General features: G+C 41.3%; 1 protein-coding gene across 1 annotated transcript in view; it reads right to left on the bottom strand.

Annotated features, from left to right (window-relative positions):
- Nucleotides 1-50: 50 nt before the first annotated feature.
- The window catches only part of LOC120039661 (glutamate receptor 3-like), a 201577-nt gene continuing 182646 nt past the window's right edge, over nucleotides 51-18981 (bottom strand). Inside the window, exons 11-13 of the mRNA XM_038985071.1 lie at nucleotides 10222-10469; nucleotides 9270-9384; nucleotides 51-296 (exon numbers count right to left, since the gene is read on the bottom strand). Of these exons, the coding sequence (XP_038840999.1) occupies nucleotides 51-296; nucleotides 9270-9384; nucleotides 10222-10469 (609 nt within the window). The remainder of the gene's footprint in view (nucleotides 297-9269; nucleotides 9385-10221; nucleotides 10470-18981) is intronic.

Raw genomic sequence — 18981 nt, forward strand, 5'->3', positions numbered from 1 at the left:
TCAGATGTCACGGAGACAGAATCAGGAAGATAGCAGCGTTGTCATTACCCTTAGATCTTAACGCTCTCTGTCCCATACACGTTGTAGCCTTCTCTGTACGTGGCAAAGTTCTGGGGGTTGGTCGGGGGAGCTGGCTTCAATTTCTCAGCATTCTTTGCTAGTTTGAGCCGTTTGGTTTCTGCACGCGATTTGTAACAGAACTCAATCAGAGCCACCATCATGGCCAGCCCCAGCCCTCCAACCAGAATATAGAAGACTCCAGCCACATTGCTCAGGCTGAGAGCACTTGTCTTGTCCTGGGGAAGGTGAAGAACATCGTTAGAGGGTTTGCGGTGGAGAGAGTTCTGTAGAGAACAGTGCAGCCTACCAGTATGGCTCTAAAGCATAGTATCGACAGGCCTCCAACTGATCCTTACAGTCTTATAACAGTAAAATACCTAACACTTAGAACTCACATGGATACTCTATTATCAGACCCCTTCTACAAACTCTCTCTCTAAGACTGAAACATGTCTGATGCTACCAATGGCAGATCATACTACAGACCAGAGGCTAATAGCAACAGAAGGTTGACAAAGTAAAGGATGGCTGAGGTTGACTCTAGAAGAGGTCCAGATTGGATTGGTTTTCCTATAGTGGTCCAAGAAGTTGTGAGGAACATCTGAACACCATAGTCAGACCACTCTCCAATGAAGGAGAGACGAGTCACCGCTTTAGTTTGATCTAGGTGAATGTAGAGCTTCCCCTATTCTACAGGTCTTCTTCCATATAAGGAAGCTGCGGTCAGTAACTCACAGGTCAACATTTCAAGCCCTGTCCTGAAAAAATAAAATGTCTTGGTACACTGTGATACTGTGTAGTCAAATCTCTCTGACATCAAAAAAATCCCAGAAGCCATTTTCAGAACGGAATCAAATCATTTTGCTGCTGCTTACTTCCCAAACATGTTAATTGAACATTTGTTCATGAGAGTTTTACCATTTGCACTTTAACCCTTTGAGGTTTGACTGAGAGTCTATATCTGTGGAAAATGTATAGCTACGCCGTCGAGGCTACAGACAGTGATCTGTTAGTTCATTAGCCTGACTATGGTCTCAGAGGGTTAAATAAGAGGTTTATTACATTCTTAGACTTCATGTGGATTGGAAACAACAAGATCTCTTCATTGCAACTCCTTGCTCAGACAAAACCCTGAAAAACACCCCACGGTGCTGTAACATCTTACTGAAGTTAATTGGAAGCAGTTGCTCACAACATGAACACTTTGTTTGTTCACACCACCACAGGAAGCTAAAGAACCCAATAGAAACATTTCCATGCAACCTAGTAACAACACAGATAAATCAAATTTTAATTAAAAGTTTTAGTAAATAGAAACAGCAGCATAATGGTAAGAATATCATGAATGTAAAGTGTGAAAATGAGAAAAAATAGCACTTAATGTCAACAGCTAGTCAACAACTATTCAATGATGGTGTTTGATTATTTTACACAATTTACAATTTCCCCAAGCATATCCTAATGTAATTTACCATTACAGTTTGTGTGGGGGAAAAAGTCATTACCTATTTCTATAAAAATGACTTTAACATTAACATTAGCCCCCCAAAAAATGACAAAATATTTTTGGGATGTGATTAGAATTGGGGAAATAGTGCATGATGGATTTGAGCCACTTCTCCATTTTTGTTACATGTATGTGGCAGAATGTTGTTTGTATGAATAAATAACATACTACGAGGTAAAGGGATAGACAGTATAGCTAATGTAGATGTTTCAGTATAGTTGAGTATTTGTTCATATGAACACTGGGAATCAGCACAGTAGACCTGCAGAGACTGACCTTACTTCCAGAGTCCTTGGTTCCACATTCACCCTTATCGTACCACCATTTGTTTTTCAGCTTGTCTAAGATGCCTTGTTCACTGAGTTTCAATACGGCAAGGTTTACAGGAGTTCTTCACGTGGGAAATAACATAAATAACATCATATTATGTTATTTTATGTTATTCATAACTTCATAGCTTACATTACGTCATAACAAAGCGATCGAGCAGGACTCCTGGCCATTGTTACATCACAGAGAACAGGCATTCTAGTCTATTACCTTGTCGTCATTGACCAGCCCTAGTCTAGGGCCAGGGCCTGCTCCTATCGCTTCGAGTAATCGGCAGACGCTGGTAACAGGACGAGCATGTACTGACTGTACACTCCGCTGGTCTGAGATTATCTAACGCTGAGGAAGGTATTTGTGTGTGGGCACAGCAGGGTAGCTTTCTGACCAGCATTTAACAAGTTTGATCCAACTAGAACCTTCTCTTGACTAACAGTAGCAGGAAAGGGACTACAAGACAACTGCTGACCTGATATCTTCCCCGCCGGTAGAAGCAGAGGCTTGGACACCTCCTACTGCAACATCACAAGGTGGCTCTGAGATTTGGTTGCAAAGACAACATCAACTTTGAATCTTGGAACACTAATAATGTCATGTATTTTGACATGAAAGTCAGTATTAAAATACTGAATAAAGCAAAAGGTGTTTCACATTAACCTTTTTATAAGAACTTGTGCTATTTATTGGTGGAGAAACCGTTTTGGATGTAGGCTTTACTATATCCGCTTAGAAGGGGGATTACTGTCAACAGAACCAAGCTACAGTTTTATTACCGGTGTTTAAGCTCAGCTTTGACACATCAGGGGAATAATACATGTGGTTTCTCTCTGTAATATGGTTTCATAAGAAGAAACTGATAAGTAATTGGCAACATTTATTTAGGAAATTCTCACTGCCTTACAACTGACATATTCCAAAATATATATATTTTAAATGAAGCTATGATGATATGAAGCTATGATGCTATGATGCTATGATGCTATGTGTGGAGTGAACAAATAACTAATGATGCAGAATAAGGAAGATTGTTCATGTGGTGCTCTATATAGTCGCTATAGAAACAGACTGGTAGTGCTCTATATAGTCCCTATAGAAACAGACAGGTAGTGCTCTATATAGTCCCTATAGAAACAGACAGGTAGTGCTCTATATAGTTCCTATAGAAACAGACAGGTGATGTTCTATATAGTCCCTAAAGAAACAGAAAGGTAGTGCTCTATATAGTCCCTATAGAAACAGACAGGTAGTGCTCAATATAGTCGCTATAGAAACAGACTGGCAGTGCTCTATATAGTCCCTATAGAAACAGACAGGTAGTGCTCTATATAGTCCCTATAGAAACAGACTGGTGGTGCTCTATATAGTCGCTATAGAAACAGACTGGTAGTGTTCTATATAGTCCCTATAGAAACAGACTGGTAGTGCTCTATATAGTTGCTATAGAAACAGACAGGTAGTGCTCAATATAGTCGCTATAGAAACAGACTGGTAGTGCTCTATATAGTCGCTATAGAAACAGACTGGTAGTGCTCTATATAGTTCCTATAGAAACAGACTGGTGGTGCTCTATATAGTTCCTATAGAAACAGACTGGTAGTGCTCTATATAGTCCCTATAGAAACAGACTGGTGGTGCTCTATATAGTCACTATAGAAACAGACTGGTAGTGCTCTATATAGTCGCTATAGAAACAGACTGGTAGTGCTCTATATAGTCGCTATAGAAACAGACTGGTAGTGGTCTATATAGCCCCTATAGAAACAGACAGGTAGTGCTCTATATAGTCCCTATAGAAACAGACTGGTGGTGCTCTATATAGTCGCTATAGAAACAAACTGGTGGTGCTCTATATAGTTGCTATAGAAACAGACAGGTAGTGCTCAATATAGTCGCTATAGAAACAGACTGGTAGTGCTCTATATAGTCGCTATAGAAACAGACTGGTAGTGCTCAATATAGTCGCTATAGAAACAGACTGGTAGTGGTCTATATAGTCGCTATAGAAACAGACTGGTAGTGCTCTATATAGTCGCTATAGTAACAGACTGGTGATGTTCTATATAGTCCCTATAGAAACAGAAAGGTAGTGCTCTAAATAGTCCCTATAGAAACAGACAGGTAGTGCTCAATATGGTCGCTATAGAAACAGACTGGTAGTGCTCTATATAGTCCCTATAGAAACAGACAGGTAGTGCTCTATATAGTCCCTATAGAAAAAGACTGGTGGTGCTCTATATAGTCACTATAGAAAGAGACTGGTAGTGCTCTATATAGTCCCTATAGAAACAGACTGGTAGTGCTCTATATAGTCGCTATAGAAACAGACTGGTGATGTTCTATATAGTCCCTATAGAAACAGACAGGTAGTGCTCTATATAGTCCCTATAGAAACAGACTGGTGGTGCTCTATTCTATAGTCCCTATAGAAACAGACTGGTGGTGCTCTACTCTATAGTCCCTATAGAAACAGACTGGTGGTGCTCTACTCTACATCCCCTATAGAAACAGACTGGTGGTGCTCTACTCTATAGTCCCTATAGAAACAGACTGGTGGTGCTCTATATAGTCCCTATAGAAACAGACTGGTAGTGCTCTATATAGTCCCTGTAGAAACAGACTGGTGGTGCTCTACTCTATAGTCACTATAGAAACAGACTGGCAGTGCTCTATATAGTCGCTATAGAAACAGACTGGTAGTGCTCTATATAGTCGCTATAGAAACAGACTGGTAGTGCTCTATATAGTCGCTATAGAAACAGACTGGTAGTGCTCTATATAGTCGCTATAGAAACAGACTGGTAGTGCTCTATATAGTCGCTATAGAAACAGACTGGTAGTGCTCTATATAGTCGCTATAGAAACAGACTGGTAGTGCTCTATATAGTCGCTATAGAAACAGACTGGTAGTGCTCTATATAATTGCTATAGAAACAGACTGGTGATGTTCTATATAGCCCCTATAGAAACAGAAAGGTAGTGCTCTAAATAGTCCCTATAGAATCAGACAGGTAGTGCTCAATATAGTCGCTATAGAAACAGACTGGTAGTGCTCTATATAGTCCCTATAGAAACAGACAGGTGGTGCTCTACTCGATAGTCCCTATAGAAACAGACTGGTGGTGCTCTACTCTACATAACCTATAGAAACAGACTGGTGGTGCTCTACTCTATAGTCCCTATAGAAACAGACTGGTGGTGCTCTATATAGTCCCTATAGAAACAGACAGGTGGTGCTCTACTCGATAGTCCCTATAGAAACAGACTGGTGGTGCTCTACTCTACATAACCTATAGAAACAGACTGGTGGTGCTCTACTCTATAGTCCCTATAGAAACAGACTGGTGGTGCTCTATATAGTCCCTATAGAAACAGACTGGTAGTGCTCTACTCTACATCCCCTATAGAAACAGACTGGTGGTGCTCTACTCTATAGTCCCTATAGAAACAGACTGGTGGTGCTCTACTCTATAGCCCCTATAGAAACAGACTGGTGGTGCTCTACTCTATAGTCCCTATAGAAACAGACTGGTGGTGCTCTACTCTATAGCCCCTATAGAAACAGACTGGTGGTACTCTACTCTATAGCCCCTATAGAAACAGACTGGTGGTGCTCTACTCTATAGTCCCTATAGAAACAGACTGGTAGTGCTCTACTCTACATCCCTATAGAAACAGACTGGTGGTGCTCTACTCTATAGCCCCTATAGAAACAGACTGGTGGTGCTCTACTCTATAGCCCCTATAGAAACAGACTGGTGGTACTCTACTCTATAGCCCCTATAGAAACAGACTGGTGGTGCTCTACTCTTTATCCCCTATAGAAACAGACTGGTGGTGCTCTACTCTACATCCCCTATAGAAACAGACTGGTAGTGCTCTACTCTATAGCCCCTATAGAAACAGACTGGTGGTGCTCTACCCTACATCCCCTATAGAAACAGACTGGTGGTACTCTACTCTATAGCCCCTATAGAAACAGACTGGTAGTGCTCTACCCTACATCCCCTATAGAAACAGACTGGTGGTACTCTACTCTATAGCCCCTATAGAAACAGACTGGTGGTACTCTACTCTATAGTCCCTATAGAAACAGACTGGTGGTACTCTACTCTATAGCCCCTATAGAAACAGACTGGTGGTGCTCTACTCTATAGCCCCTATAGAAACAGACTGGTGGTGCTCTACTCTATAGCCCCTATAGAAACAGACTGGTGGTGCTCTACTCTATAGCCCCTATAGAAACAGACTGGTGGTGCTCTACTCTATAGCCCCTATAGAAACAGACTGGTGGTACTCTACTCTATAGCCCCTATAGAAACAGACTGGTGGTGCTCTACTCTTTATCCCCTATAGAAACAGACTGGTGGTGCTCTACTCTACATCCCCTATAGAAACAGACTGGTAGTGCTCTACTCTATAGCCCCTATAGAAACAGACTGGTGGTGCTCTACCCTACATCCCCTATAGAAACAGACTGGAGGTGATCTATTCTTCAGCCCCTATAGAAAGAAATTAAGCCAATTAAAAAATGATGAATGGGTAATATATGTCTTGGTTTCCACTGTTGAACAATGTCCTCCTTGGACCTTTAGGTCACCATATATTATCATCATTAGGAGACGAGAAGATCACAACTCCATGTAGAATAGTATCTACCTCGTGGCCAATGGTAATAGGGCGACTGTGAAAACATTGATTAATAATGCAGTAATCTGTTAACATGCTACGTGATGCTGGAGCCGGAAACCCAATCTAGGTTATCAGTGATGTGGTGCCTCAGAGAAAGGGTGTGTGTGTGTGTGGGGATCAGGATGCTCAGGAAGGATCAGTCCAGGTAAGCTGGCTTTTCCCACAGTTTCCCGTAGAGCCGAGACGTCAGACTTATTGAGAGATACTCGAGAAATAACCTTTGAACACAACAGATGATCACCAAAGTTCACACACTGTCCGTCTTTCACCGACGATGCCGTTGCTCATCAGAGATAAATACCAAACCTTGAGGTGTGCACGGTGAACGGTTAAGAGCAGTGGAGATCAAAATGCTAATTCATGTATGAATGTATGGTAAACTCACATTTGGATCAATACATTTATCCATGACCCTGAAAGGATGGAAAACCATACATACCTGAGCAGGTCCAGATAAAAGGCAGAAGGAAACATGTCAGAGAAGCAACGATACTGCTCTTCTAACGCAGCCGCACGGCCTTGAGCAGGCCTCAACATCACTCAGCATACTGACTATACAACACAGATTATTAGCAGAAATGCATGGTTGAAAATAGAGCTGCAAAATTCCTGTGAATTTCCCATAATTCCTAGGTTTCCCAGAAACCCCTATGGGAGGATTCCCTGAATAAGGGGGAGAATAAGCAAGGAATGGAACCCTGCCAGAAGGAATCCTCAAACAGGGATTTCTGGGAAATCTAGACATTTTTATTTACTGGGACTTTTTTAGTTAGTGAAATTTTGCAACCGTATATCAAAATATAGGACACGTATTTGTGTACATTATGGAGATAAAACAGAAATGCAGAGAGAGAAAGGTCAGGTGTTTTGGTAGGACATTACTTGGTCTAGATATTATAGAGAAGTTAGCCATGATGCTATTTTCAACATGTCATATTAGTATAACATTGCAGTTCCTGAGAATTCATGTCAAATGACCTTATAAAGTCATGACACCTTCTGTAAACCACAGTATCTGCCACAGATCATCTGCAATCAAACCATTTAGCTGACCTAATTCATTGCTTGAGTCACGACTGAGTCATTAGTCATTCAATTGATCTAAACTGTACCAAATGGCAATGCCCTCTTTAAAATAGCATGATGCAAGCTTCATGGAACACAGTCTAAGTATGTTTGATACCAAGTTGACAAGGCTAAGTGAAACACACTCTTATTGCATCACTGATTCCCAGGATGGATACAGCCATGTCTTGTGAAGAGAGTAGAATAGCAAGCAGAAAAGAAACCTGATTATCACAGTGGTTATTGGACTCAATTCTGCCGCTTGGTTGTTCATGTTGCAATCAAGTGGTAAATTGGTTACAAACATTTGACACCACCTACAATTGTATAGATTTTTTGCTAAAATCATTATGAAAAAGCAACCAATTATAGGGGCAGTTCCACCGTGTATAAAATCTCAATTGAATTGAATGTAGTGGTACCACATGACCCACAGCCCAAAGAGATCAGACCTTGTCTTTCAGATTAGAATTCTCACGTTTGCCCGTAATGCTTAGTCCCCTCAAGACTCCGCTGTTCGCCTCGCCTCCCTGAGCTGAGATGCCTCAGCTGAGCAGCCATTTTGGGGGGTTTCAGCCAACGGGCTCTAGAGCCTAGCATGGCTTCTCTAGGCCAGTCGCATGGGATGTCCAGAGAAGCAGCTGTATGACATGAGCAGCTGTGAAGCCATGTTGTGTCTGACAGACAAGAATAATGTTATGAAATACAGACGTGGCCTTCACAAGAGGAAGGCGGCAGTCTCTGGCATCTAGATGCCATGTTTTCATAAATAGTTTGTGATAAACTATTTATGAAAGGTATCTTAAAAAATACATACTTATCATATAATATATAACTTACAACAGGTGTATTTTAGTCAGAGATCCATCCAATCTGACAGAGATACTGTTAAAGCTAAATAGACCTCACACTGGCTCTACTTTCTCTAGACGGCATATAATACTTGACAGATATCATCTGCTGCCCTGCAGATGTTAAAGACAGAGTTAAATCCATCTCCTCCTTTTCCAACTGCAGGACAGCGCTATCCTTCTCGCATCCCTCCCATCACTGAGAAGCAGTGAAAATAACTAGACTTCCTCCTTGTCAAACACACAACCAAACACGGGTCCACAGATCTGTATCCTTCCTCACACAACTGTCTGTCAAACAACTCAGCTTAGCCTTACCAGTACATTTGCTTTACTACCCTTCATGCTACCTCTTAGCCTTACCAGTACATCTCCTTTACTACGCTTCATGCTACCTCTTAGCCTTACCAGTACATCTCCTTTACTACCCTTCATGCTACCTCTTAGCCTTACCAGTACATCTCCTTTACTACGCTTCATGCTACCTCATCTTCCTCTCTGTGTATTAGCCAAGTAAGGGTTCTCAGTTTGATCTTTTGTTCCATAGACTGGTCAGAGTCTGGTAAATGACAGAAAGGCTACCTTTGAGCCTGGTTGGGACTCAACATTTGTTTTGGGTTGGGTTGTACTGCAGCTAACAAAGTACGTTAGAAAATCAAAGCGCTATAATATAAATCTAATCAATAATCAATGATTCCTATCGACTATTATTAACAGCCTTGCCGATTACTCTGCACCATGGTACCCGATCTGGTGACATCGAGGCTGACCTTGGAGTCACCTCCCCCGCTGCCGCACTCTCCCTTGTCGTACCACCATTTGTTTTTCAATTTGTCCAACAGGCCTTGCTCATTCAGTTTTAACACTGCCAGGTTAACAGCATTTCTTGAAACGATAAAACATAACTTGTAAGAAAATGCACAGGTCCGTGAGAAATCTAATGCATAGTTAATAGTAGTATAGTAGTACTATAGTATAGTAGCAGTATCGTATAGTTGTAGTAATATTTATAACAATAGCGATGATAGTTGATAACGGTAGTTAGACTACCACTAATAGTGATTATTGTTATTGGTCATGTTATTATTAACTCTCATATCTATTATGAAAATGACAAATAGTTTGACGAATATGAGCTAGATAGATCAGTATAGCTTCGATGAAGAGCAAACATAGTGGTAAATATTGGACAGGAGGCATGAGGGGTAGTTTAGAAAGTGAAGTGTGCGGGACGGGGACACTAGTCGTCATCGCTGAGAGGATAAACAACAGCAGCAAACACCGTGCAATTAACATTCATCACAAAGTGACAGTGCAGCTTTTTAAAGGCTACATGGGAAAAACCGCTGAGCTGGTAAAAATTCAAAAGTGACAACACAACCGTTGAGAAGGACAGCACACAGGACAGAAGGAAAGGTAGAAAGAGAGAAAAAACAGAGTAAGAGAGACGTGAAATGATTTGTTAAACTCTAACACCCTGGAATGGATTCCGCTTTGGTTTAGGAACAACAACATTAAAACACATATACAAATATAAACATCCATAAATCACAATTATAAATCGACCTCGGTATCCAAGAACAATAAAAACTATATGATACCGTTACCTCTTTGGGTCCTTTCCAAAACAATAAGGTAGAAGAAGAAGGGCCAAACACAAGACATCAGGGTAGGTGGAATACTATAACAACAAGGAGAATATCGTTATATTATCCCACCCACCTTAATGCTGAGCCTTTGGGTGTGGCCACACCGTATCCTTTTGAGTCGAGGTTTCCGCCCACTTTCATGGTGTCGCAGGGTTTCCTCTGCTCTATGTACTCGTTCATGGTGGACTCCAGGAGGAAAGCAAACTTGCCCTTGGACTTTCGTACCCGGGCCACCCCGTCTGGCGTGGTCTTGACAAACACTGAGGGTTCGGCCGATTTCATGTATGACCACATTTTCTCATAGACTGCTATTTTGGATCGCTGTTTAGACGGAGAGAGAGAGGGGGGAAGAGGAGAAGGGAAATACTAGTTTAGACATCAAAGTCCATTGTACGGATTTTGTTCTGTTTCGGTACCTCAAAGATTGGATGCAGGATACCTCAAGCCATCTTGAAGTGTTTATAGATATCTTGGAAGATTTAGCGGTATGTCTGCTGGTAAGTTCATGAAATCTTTTAGGCCTGTGCATACTCATGAGGAACACAAGATGCAGAGTTATAATTAGACAGTAACATTACACATACTTGGTGGCATACGGCCTACAGAAGTCTAGCAAGTCAAGCGTTGATAACATAGTTATGACCCAAATACGAATATATACACCATTAAGTGAACAGAAAAAGAAAGAGAGACAGAGAGAGAGAGAGAGAGAGAGAGAGATACAGTGAGAGAGAGAGCGAGAGATACAGTGAGAGGGAAAGAGAGGGAGAGAGACAGATACAGAGAGGGAGGGAGAGGGAGAAAGAGACAGTGAGAGAGAGAGAGAGAGAGAGAGAGAGAGAGAGAGAGAGAGAGAGAGAGAGAGAGAGAGAGAGAGAGAGCGAGAGAACACATCAGAAGGGGACATAGATGAGAGTTTCCCGGTTTCCCAGTACGGTGCCTGGGGTTAGGCTTAGTATGCCTGCTACACAATCTGTAGGAGTGAAGAGAAGACTTCTAGCTATCTATAATAAGCAACAATTTAATTATTCAATGCCACTGGATGCCACAGTTTCAAACTCCAGACTTCTGAATCCTGGTCTGGGCCAATGAGGAGAGAGGACTGCTCCCAAGTGGTAGTGTGTACTGTAGAGTGGATTCTCTCACAAGTACAATACAGGTTCAATGTATAAGAGTTCGTGCTATCTGGGATCCATGGGATGTCCCTACCCCCTAATCCCTAAGCCTAAACTTAACCCCTGCCTTTACCTTAACCATAAACAGAACAATAACCGTTACCTAACTTTTAACTTAACCCTTACCATTTTAAAATTAAACTTCAATGGGGTAGGGATGTCCCAAGGATTCCAGATAGCAATGAACAATTTAGGAGCTAGAGGAGTACAGGAAGAGGGCCAGTTGGCAACAGTCAATTGGACCAATGGGCCTATTGTCAATAGCCTATAGGGTCAGAGTATGAACAAGCTGTTGATATGGCAACACCAATCAGAGGCAATGTTGCAGTGGTGTCAAAGAGCCAATTGTCTGGGCTTCCCCAGAGGGTCACTTTAGCTTCAAATACCGAAACAGTCAAGGACTTCATTTTGCCAGATCAAAGATTTGAAGAGCATAAGGTGTATTGTATTACTAACTGAAGGCAGCACTCAGGTATAACCGTCATACTTCTTAATAAGTCTTCAAGTTAAATGAATCCTGAATAATGTCAAGGGGGTCAACAACACTGTTAGTGACTGACACTCCCAGTGTTCTCAAGCAGAGTAAACAGCACAAGTAGTAACAAAACAGCTTTGAAGTAACAGATAGATGCTGAGGGAAATACAATAACAGCAGCACACACACACACACACACACACACACACACACACACACACACACACACACACACACACACACACACACACACACACACACACACACACACACACACACACACACACACACACATGCATACACACACACACATTGAGCCCTGTGGCTTTGTGAGCGGAGTGGGACTCATCTATTCTAAACAACAGATAGACCCATCAATGTCCCCTGACTGTAATGTCTATTGCCTCCGACACATCACCGTTAATAAACAAAAGCATTAACCTCGACTTAACGGAGGGCCCTAGTTGACTCAGTGTGTTCCAATACAACGTGTTACGAGTCATCCATCATGTCACATCAGACCAGAGGTGTGAGGATCAGACCAGAGGGGTGAGGATCAGACCAGAGGGGTGAGGATCAGACCAGAGGGGTGAGTATCAGACCAGAGGGGTGAGGATCAGACCAGAGGGGTGAGGATCAGACCAGAGGGGTGAGGATCAGACCTCAGGGGTGAGGAGCAGACCAGAGGGGTGAGGATCAGACCAGAGGGGTGAGTATCAGACCAGAGGGGTGAGGATCAGACCACAGGGGTGAGGAGCAGACCAGAGGGGTGAGGATCAGACCAGAGGGGTGAGGATCAGAACAACAACATAATGCAACATTAGAAGAAAACATTATGAATGAATGTTTCTCTCTGTCTCCGCCTTGATGAAAAACGCTTGAAGTTTGGGGATGTGAGTTGATGAGCATTCTATTTGAACATCTATCTGATTTAGTGCAGGGCTCTCCAGCCCTGTTCCTGAAGAGATACAGTCCTGTAGGTTTTAACTCCAACCCTGTTCCTGGAGAGATACCCTCCTGTAGGTTTTAACTCCAACCCTGTTCCTGAAGAGATACCGTCCTGTAGGTTTTAACTCCAACCCTTTTCCTGAAGAGATACAGTCCTGTAGGTTTTAACTCCAACCCTGTTCTTGAAGAGATACAGTCCTGTAGGTTTTAACTCCAACCCTGTTCCTGGAGAGATACCCTCCTGTAGGTTTGAACTCCAACCCTGTTCCTGGAGAGATACCCTCCCATAGGTTTTAACTCCAACCCTGTTCCTGGAGAGATACCCTCCTGTAGGTTTGAACTCCAACCCTGTTCCTGGAGAGATACCCTCCTGTAGGTTTTAACTCCAACCCTGTACCTGAAGAGATACCCTCCTGTAGGTTTTAACTCCAACCCTGTTCCTGGAGAGATACCCTCCCGTAGGTTTTAACTCCAACCCTGTACCTGAAGAGATACCCTCCTGTAGGTTTTTGCTCCAACCCTAATCTAGCGCACTTGATTATAATAATTAGTTGGTTGATAAATTGAATCAGGTTAGTTACAATTGGGGTTGGATTGAAAACCTACAGGAGGGTAGCTCTCCAGGAACAGGGTTGGAGTTAGTGATGTGTGACGATGGAGAATGGAACGATAATATGTTTTAGAGTTAGTGATATGTATGACGATGGAGAATGGAACGATAATATGGGTTAGAGTTAGTGATATGTATGACGATGGAGAATGGAACGATAATATGGGTTAGAGTTAGTGATATGTATGACGATGGAGAATGGAACGATAATATGGGTTAGAGTTAGTGATATGTATGACGATGGAGAATGGAACGATAATATGGGTTAGAGTTAGTGATATGTATGACGATGGAGAATGGAACGATAATATGGGTTAGAGTTAGTGATATGTATGACGATGGAGAATGGAACGATAATATGGGTTAGAGTTAGTGATATGTATGACGATGGAGAATGGAACGATAATATGGGTTAGAGTTAGTGATATGTATGACGATGGAGAATGGAACGATAATATGGGTTAGAGTTAGTGATATGTATGACGATGGAGAATAGAGGGGAAAGGTAATAATCACAATGCCTTCAAATGTGGTGGCACAGGATCTGTGTTGTCTTGTGTTGACAATATCATTCACTGTCATCATCTGCAGGGTTAAACATCGCTGGAAGGATGTTTTTGGTTGGTTTTGAGAACAATTTCCCCTAAAGGCTGATTGGGCCTCATCTGCCTGACAGCTAGCAGAGAAAGAGAAGGCTAACGGCGTGTGGCTCTTTCTGCCTGTGTGTGTGTGTGCTTGTGAGTGTGTGTGTCCCAGCTGACCGCCTCTTCATATAAAATAAGAGAAAGAACAGACATTGATTAACGCTGACAGAGTTTGTGCTGTCTAGCTTGTTTATCAAAGCCAATCAGCACGCTGGGAGGAAGAACCACCAAACACCCGGATAAGATTATTTAAAATATATATATTTTTGAACCTTTATTTAACTAGGCCAAGTCAGTTAAGAACAAATTCGTATTGACAATGACGGTCTCGGAACAGGGGGTTAACTGCCTTGTTCAGGGGCAGAACGACAGATTTTTACCTTGTCAGCTCTGGGATTCGATCTAGCAACCTTTCAGTTACTGGCTCAAACCACTAGGCTACCTGCCGCCCATGATTACACTGATAAGATGATTCCAATGATAAGATGATTCCACTGATATGATTCCACTAATATGATGATTCCACTGATAAGATGATTCCACTGATAAGACGATTCCACTGATAAGATGATTCCACCGATAAGATGATTCCACTGATAAGATGATTCCACTAATAAGATGATTCCAATGATAAGATGATTCCACTAATAAGATGATTCCACTGATAAGATGATTCCACTGATAAGATGATTCCACTGATAAGATGATTCCACTAATAAGATGATTCCACTGATAAGATGATTCCAATGATAAGATGATTCCACTAATAAGATGATTCCAATGATAAGATGATTCCACTGATAAGATGATTCCACTAATAAGATGACTCCACTGATAAGATGATTCCACTAATAAGATGATTCCACTGATAAGATGATTCCACTGATAAGATGATTCCACTGATAAGATGATTCCACTGATAAGATGATTCCACTAATAAGATGATTCCACTGATAAGATGATTCCAATGATAAGATGATTCCACTAATAAGATGATTCCAATGATAAGATGATTCCACTGATAAGATGATTCCACTAATAAGATGACTCCACTGATAAGATGATTCCACTAATAAGATGATTCCACTGATAAGATGATTCCACCGATAAGATGATTCCACTGATAAGATGATTCCAATGATACGATGATTCCACTGATAAGATGATTCCACTGATAAGATGATTCCACTGATAAGATGATTCCACTGATAAGATGAGTCCAATGATACGATGATTCCACTGATAAGATGATTCCACTGATAAGATGATTCCACTGATAAGATGATTCCACTGATAAGATGATTCCACTGATAAGATGAGTCCAATGATACGATGATTCCACTGATAAGATGATTCCACTGATAAGATGATTCCACTGATAAGATGATTCCAATGATAAGATGATTCCACTGATAAGATGATTCCACTGATAAGATGATTCCACTGATAAGATGATTCCACTGATACGGTGATTCCACTGATAAGGTGATGAAATGTGGAGAGAGGTGAAAGGGAGAAAGGGAGAAAGTTTGAGAGAAAGAGCGATGTGGACTGAAAGGAAAAGAGAGAGAAGGGATAGAGAGAGAGGAAAGAGAGAAATAATTAAAGAGAGAGGTGAAAGGGAGTGAGAAGGTATGAGAGAGGAGAGAGAGAAAGATGGAGACATAGCAAGAGAGAGGGCGAGAAAACCCTACTTTGAAAGAGTCCAATATGTATGATAGTCAAAAACATTAAACATAGTGTGTTGTCATTATCTCTCTCCAGACAGACATAGCTACATTATATCTCTACAGACAGACATAGCTACATTATCTCTCTACAGACAGACATAGCTACATTATCTTTCTACAGACAGACATAGCTACATTATATCTCTGAAGACAGACATAGCTACATTATCTCTCTCCAGACAGACATAGCTACATTATCTCTCTCCAGACAGACATAGCTACATTATATCTCTGAAGACAGACATAGCTACATTATCTCTCTACAGACAGACATAGCTACATTATCTCTCTGAAGACAGGCATAGCTACATTATATCTCTGAAGACAGACATAGCTACATTATCTCTCTACAGACAGACATAGCTACATTATCTCTCTACAGACAGACATAGCTACATTATATCTCTGAAGACAGGCATAGCTACATTATTTCTCTATATGAACACATAGCTACATTATCTCTCGACAGACAGACAAAGCTACATTATCTCTCTACAGACAGACATAGTTACATTATCTCTCGACAGACAGACAAAGCTACATTATCTCTCTACAGACAGACATAGCTACATTATCTTTCTACAGACAGACATAGCTACATTATATCTCTGAAGACAGACATAGCTACATTATCTCTCTACAGACAGACATAGCTACATTATCTCTCTACAGACAGGCATAGCTACATGATCTCTCTACAGACAGACACAATTACATTATCTCTCTACAGACAGACATAGCTACATTATCTCTCTACAGACAGGCATAGTTACATAATCTCTCTACAGACAGACATAGCTACATTATCTCTCTACAGACAGACACAGTTACATTATCTCTCTACAGACAGACATAGCTACATTATCTCTCTGAAGACAGACATAGCTACATGATCTCTCTCCAGACAGGCATAGCTACATTATCTCACTACATACAGACATAGCTACATTATCTCTCTACAGACAGACATAGCTACATGATCTCTCTACATACAGACATAGCTAAATGATCTCTCTACAGACAGCCATAGCTACATTATCTCTCTACATACAGCCATAGCTACATTATCTCGCTACAGACAGACATATCTACATTATCTCTCTACATACACACATAGCTACATTATCTATATATACACACACATAGCTACATTATCTCTCTACATACACACATAGCTACATTATCTATATATACACACATAGCTACATCATCTATATATACACACATAGCTACATTATCTCTCTACATACACACATAGTTACATTATCTATATATACACACATAGCTACATCATCTATATATACACAGAGCTACATTATCTCTATATATACACACATAGCTACATCATCTATATATACACACATAGTTACATTATCTATATATACACACATAGCTACATTATCTATATATACACACATAGCTACATTATCTATATATACACATAGCTACATTATCTCTCTACAGACACACATAGCTACATTATCTCTATACTGACAGTATATCCATCATCTTGCTACCAGACAGACATGGTGACATCATCTCTCTTACTGTGCCCTGTAGATTTTACAGGTCAGTTCCTCTCCATAACAGTCACTTTGTTGACTTGACATAACCTCTGGGATGGGGATACAATAACCTCAGATGAGAGATGGATGGAGGAAGGAAGGGAGGGAGGGAGGAAGGGACGGAGGGAGAAAAAGCTTTCTGGAGCACTCAGACATGCAGGTTGGTCAAGACGAGTGCATACACACACACACACACACACACACACACACACACACACACACACACACACACACACACACACACACACACACACACACACACACACACACACACACACACACACACACACACACACACACACACACACACACACACACACACACACACACATACACAGAGAGATAATTCCTCCTTGCATTGGGCTGGCCTTTCTCTGTCTACAGTCTGTTTGGCCCCATACTGTTCTATTCTACTGAGGACTGCTGCATGATGCAATGACAAGAACACAACAAAGGCTTTTAAGCGTGTGTGTGTGTGTGTGTGCGCTCGTGTGTGTGTGTGTGCGCTCGTGTGTGTGTGTGCATGTGCGCTCGTGTGTGTGTGTGTGTGTGTGCGCTCGTGTGTGTAAGTGTGCTCTCGTGTGTGTATGTGTGTGTGTGTGTGTGTGTGTGTGTGTGTGTGTGTGTGTGTGTGTGTGTGTGTGGGGGGGGGGGGGGGGGGGGGGGGGGCTTGCAAGGGTGTGGATCATTCATAAAACAAATCCTTCGCCATCAATATTTAAGCTGCATGTTGTTGTTTAAAAACCAACCTGAAGTTGCCATTAAAAAACATCTAGGAGAGGACCGTTGATTAAAGTGCAGAGTCAAAATAATGGGCCCTCTTCATTCTAAACAGACACTTAATCTGTATCGATTCTAAATTAGGTTAGACAGATGGCACCAAGGGTACATCTTAAATGGCACCCTATTCTCTATGTAGGCCCTATAGGGCTCTGGCACCCTATTCTCTATGTAGGCCCTATAGGGCTCTGGCACCCTATTCTCTATGTAGGCCCTATAGGGCTCTGGTGAAAAGTAGTACACTATATAGTATGGAACAAGGGTACCATTTGGGGTGCAGGTCCTCTGTCCACTGGCCTTAGAACTGCAGTGCAGGCCTTGCATTTATCCTCTGGCATTGTTGCTTTCATCACTCTACCCACACAGTGAACACTTAGTTTATATTTAAAACTCTACCACCCAGCAGCACATTGTTGTTGCTGCCATTCTTCCACTATTCAATAGTGTTAGGCAGGACTACCTGTGTATATATATTCCATTATTCAATAGTGTTAGGCAGGACTACCTGTATATATATTTCATTATTCAATAGTGTTAGGCAGGACTACCTGTGTATATATTTCATTATTCAATAGTGTTAGGCAGGACTACCTGTATATATATTCCATTATTCAATAGTGTTAGGCAGGACTACCTGTATATATATTTCATTATTCAATAGTGTTAGGCAGGACTACCTGTATATATTTCATTATTCAATAGTGTTAGGCAGGACTACCTGTATATATATTTCATTATTCAATAGTGTTAGGCAGGACTACCTGTATATATTTCATTATTCAATAGTGTTAGGCAGGACTACCTGTATATATATTTCATTATTCAATAGTGTTAGGCAGGACTACCTGTGTATATTTCATTATTCAATAGTGTTAGGCAGGACTACCTGTATATATATTTCATTAT

This window comes from Salvelinus namaycush, unplaced genomic scaffold (genome assembly GCF_016432855.1).
Source record: "Salvelinus namaycush isolate Seneca unplaced genomic scaffold, SaNama_1.0 Scaffold29, whole genome shotgun sequence".
Lineage (NCBI taxonomy): Eukaryota > Metazoa > Chordata > Actinopteri > Salmoniformes > Salmonidae > Salvelinus > Salvelinus namaycush.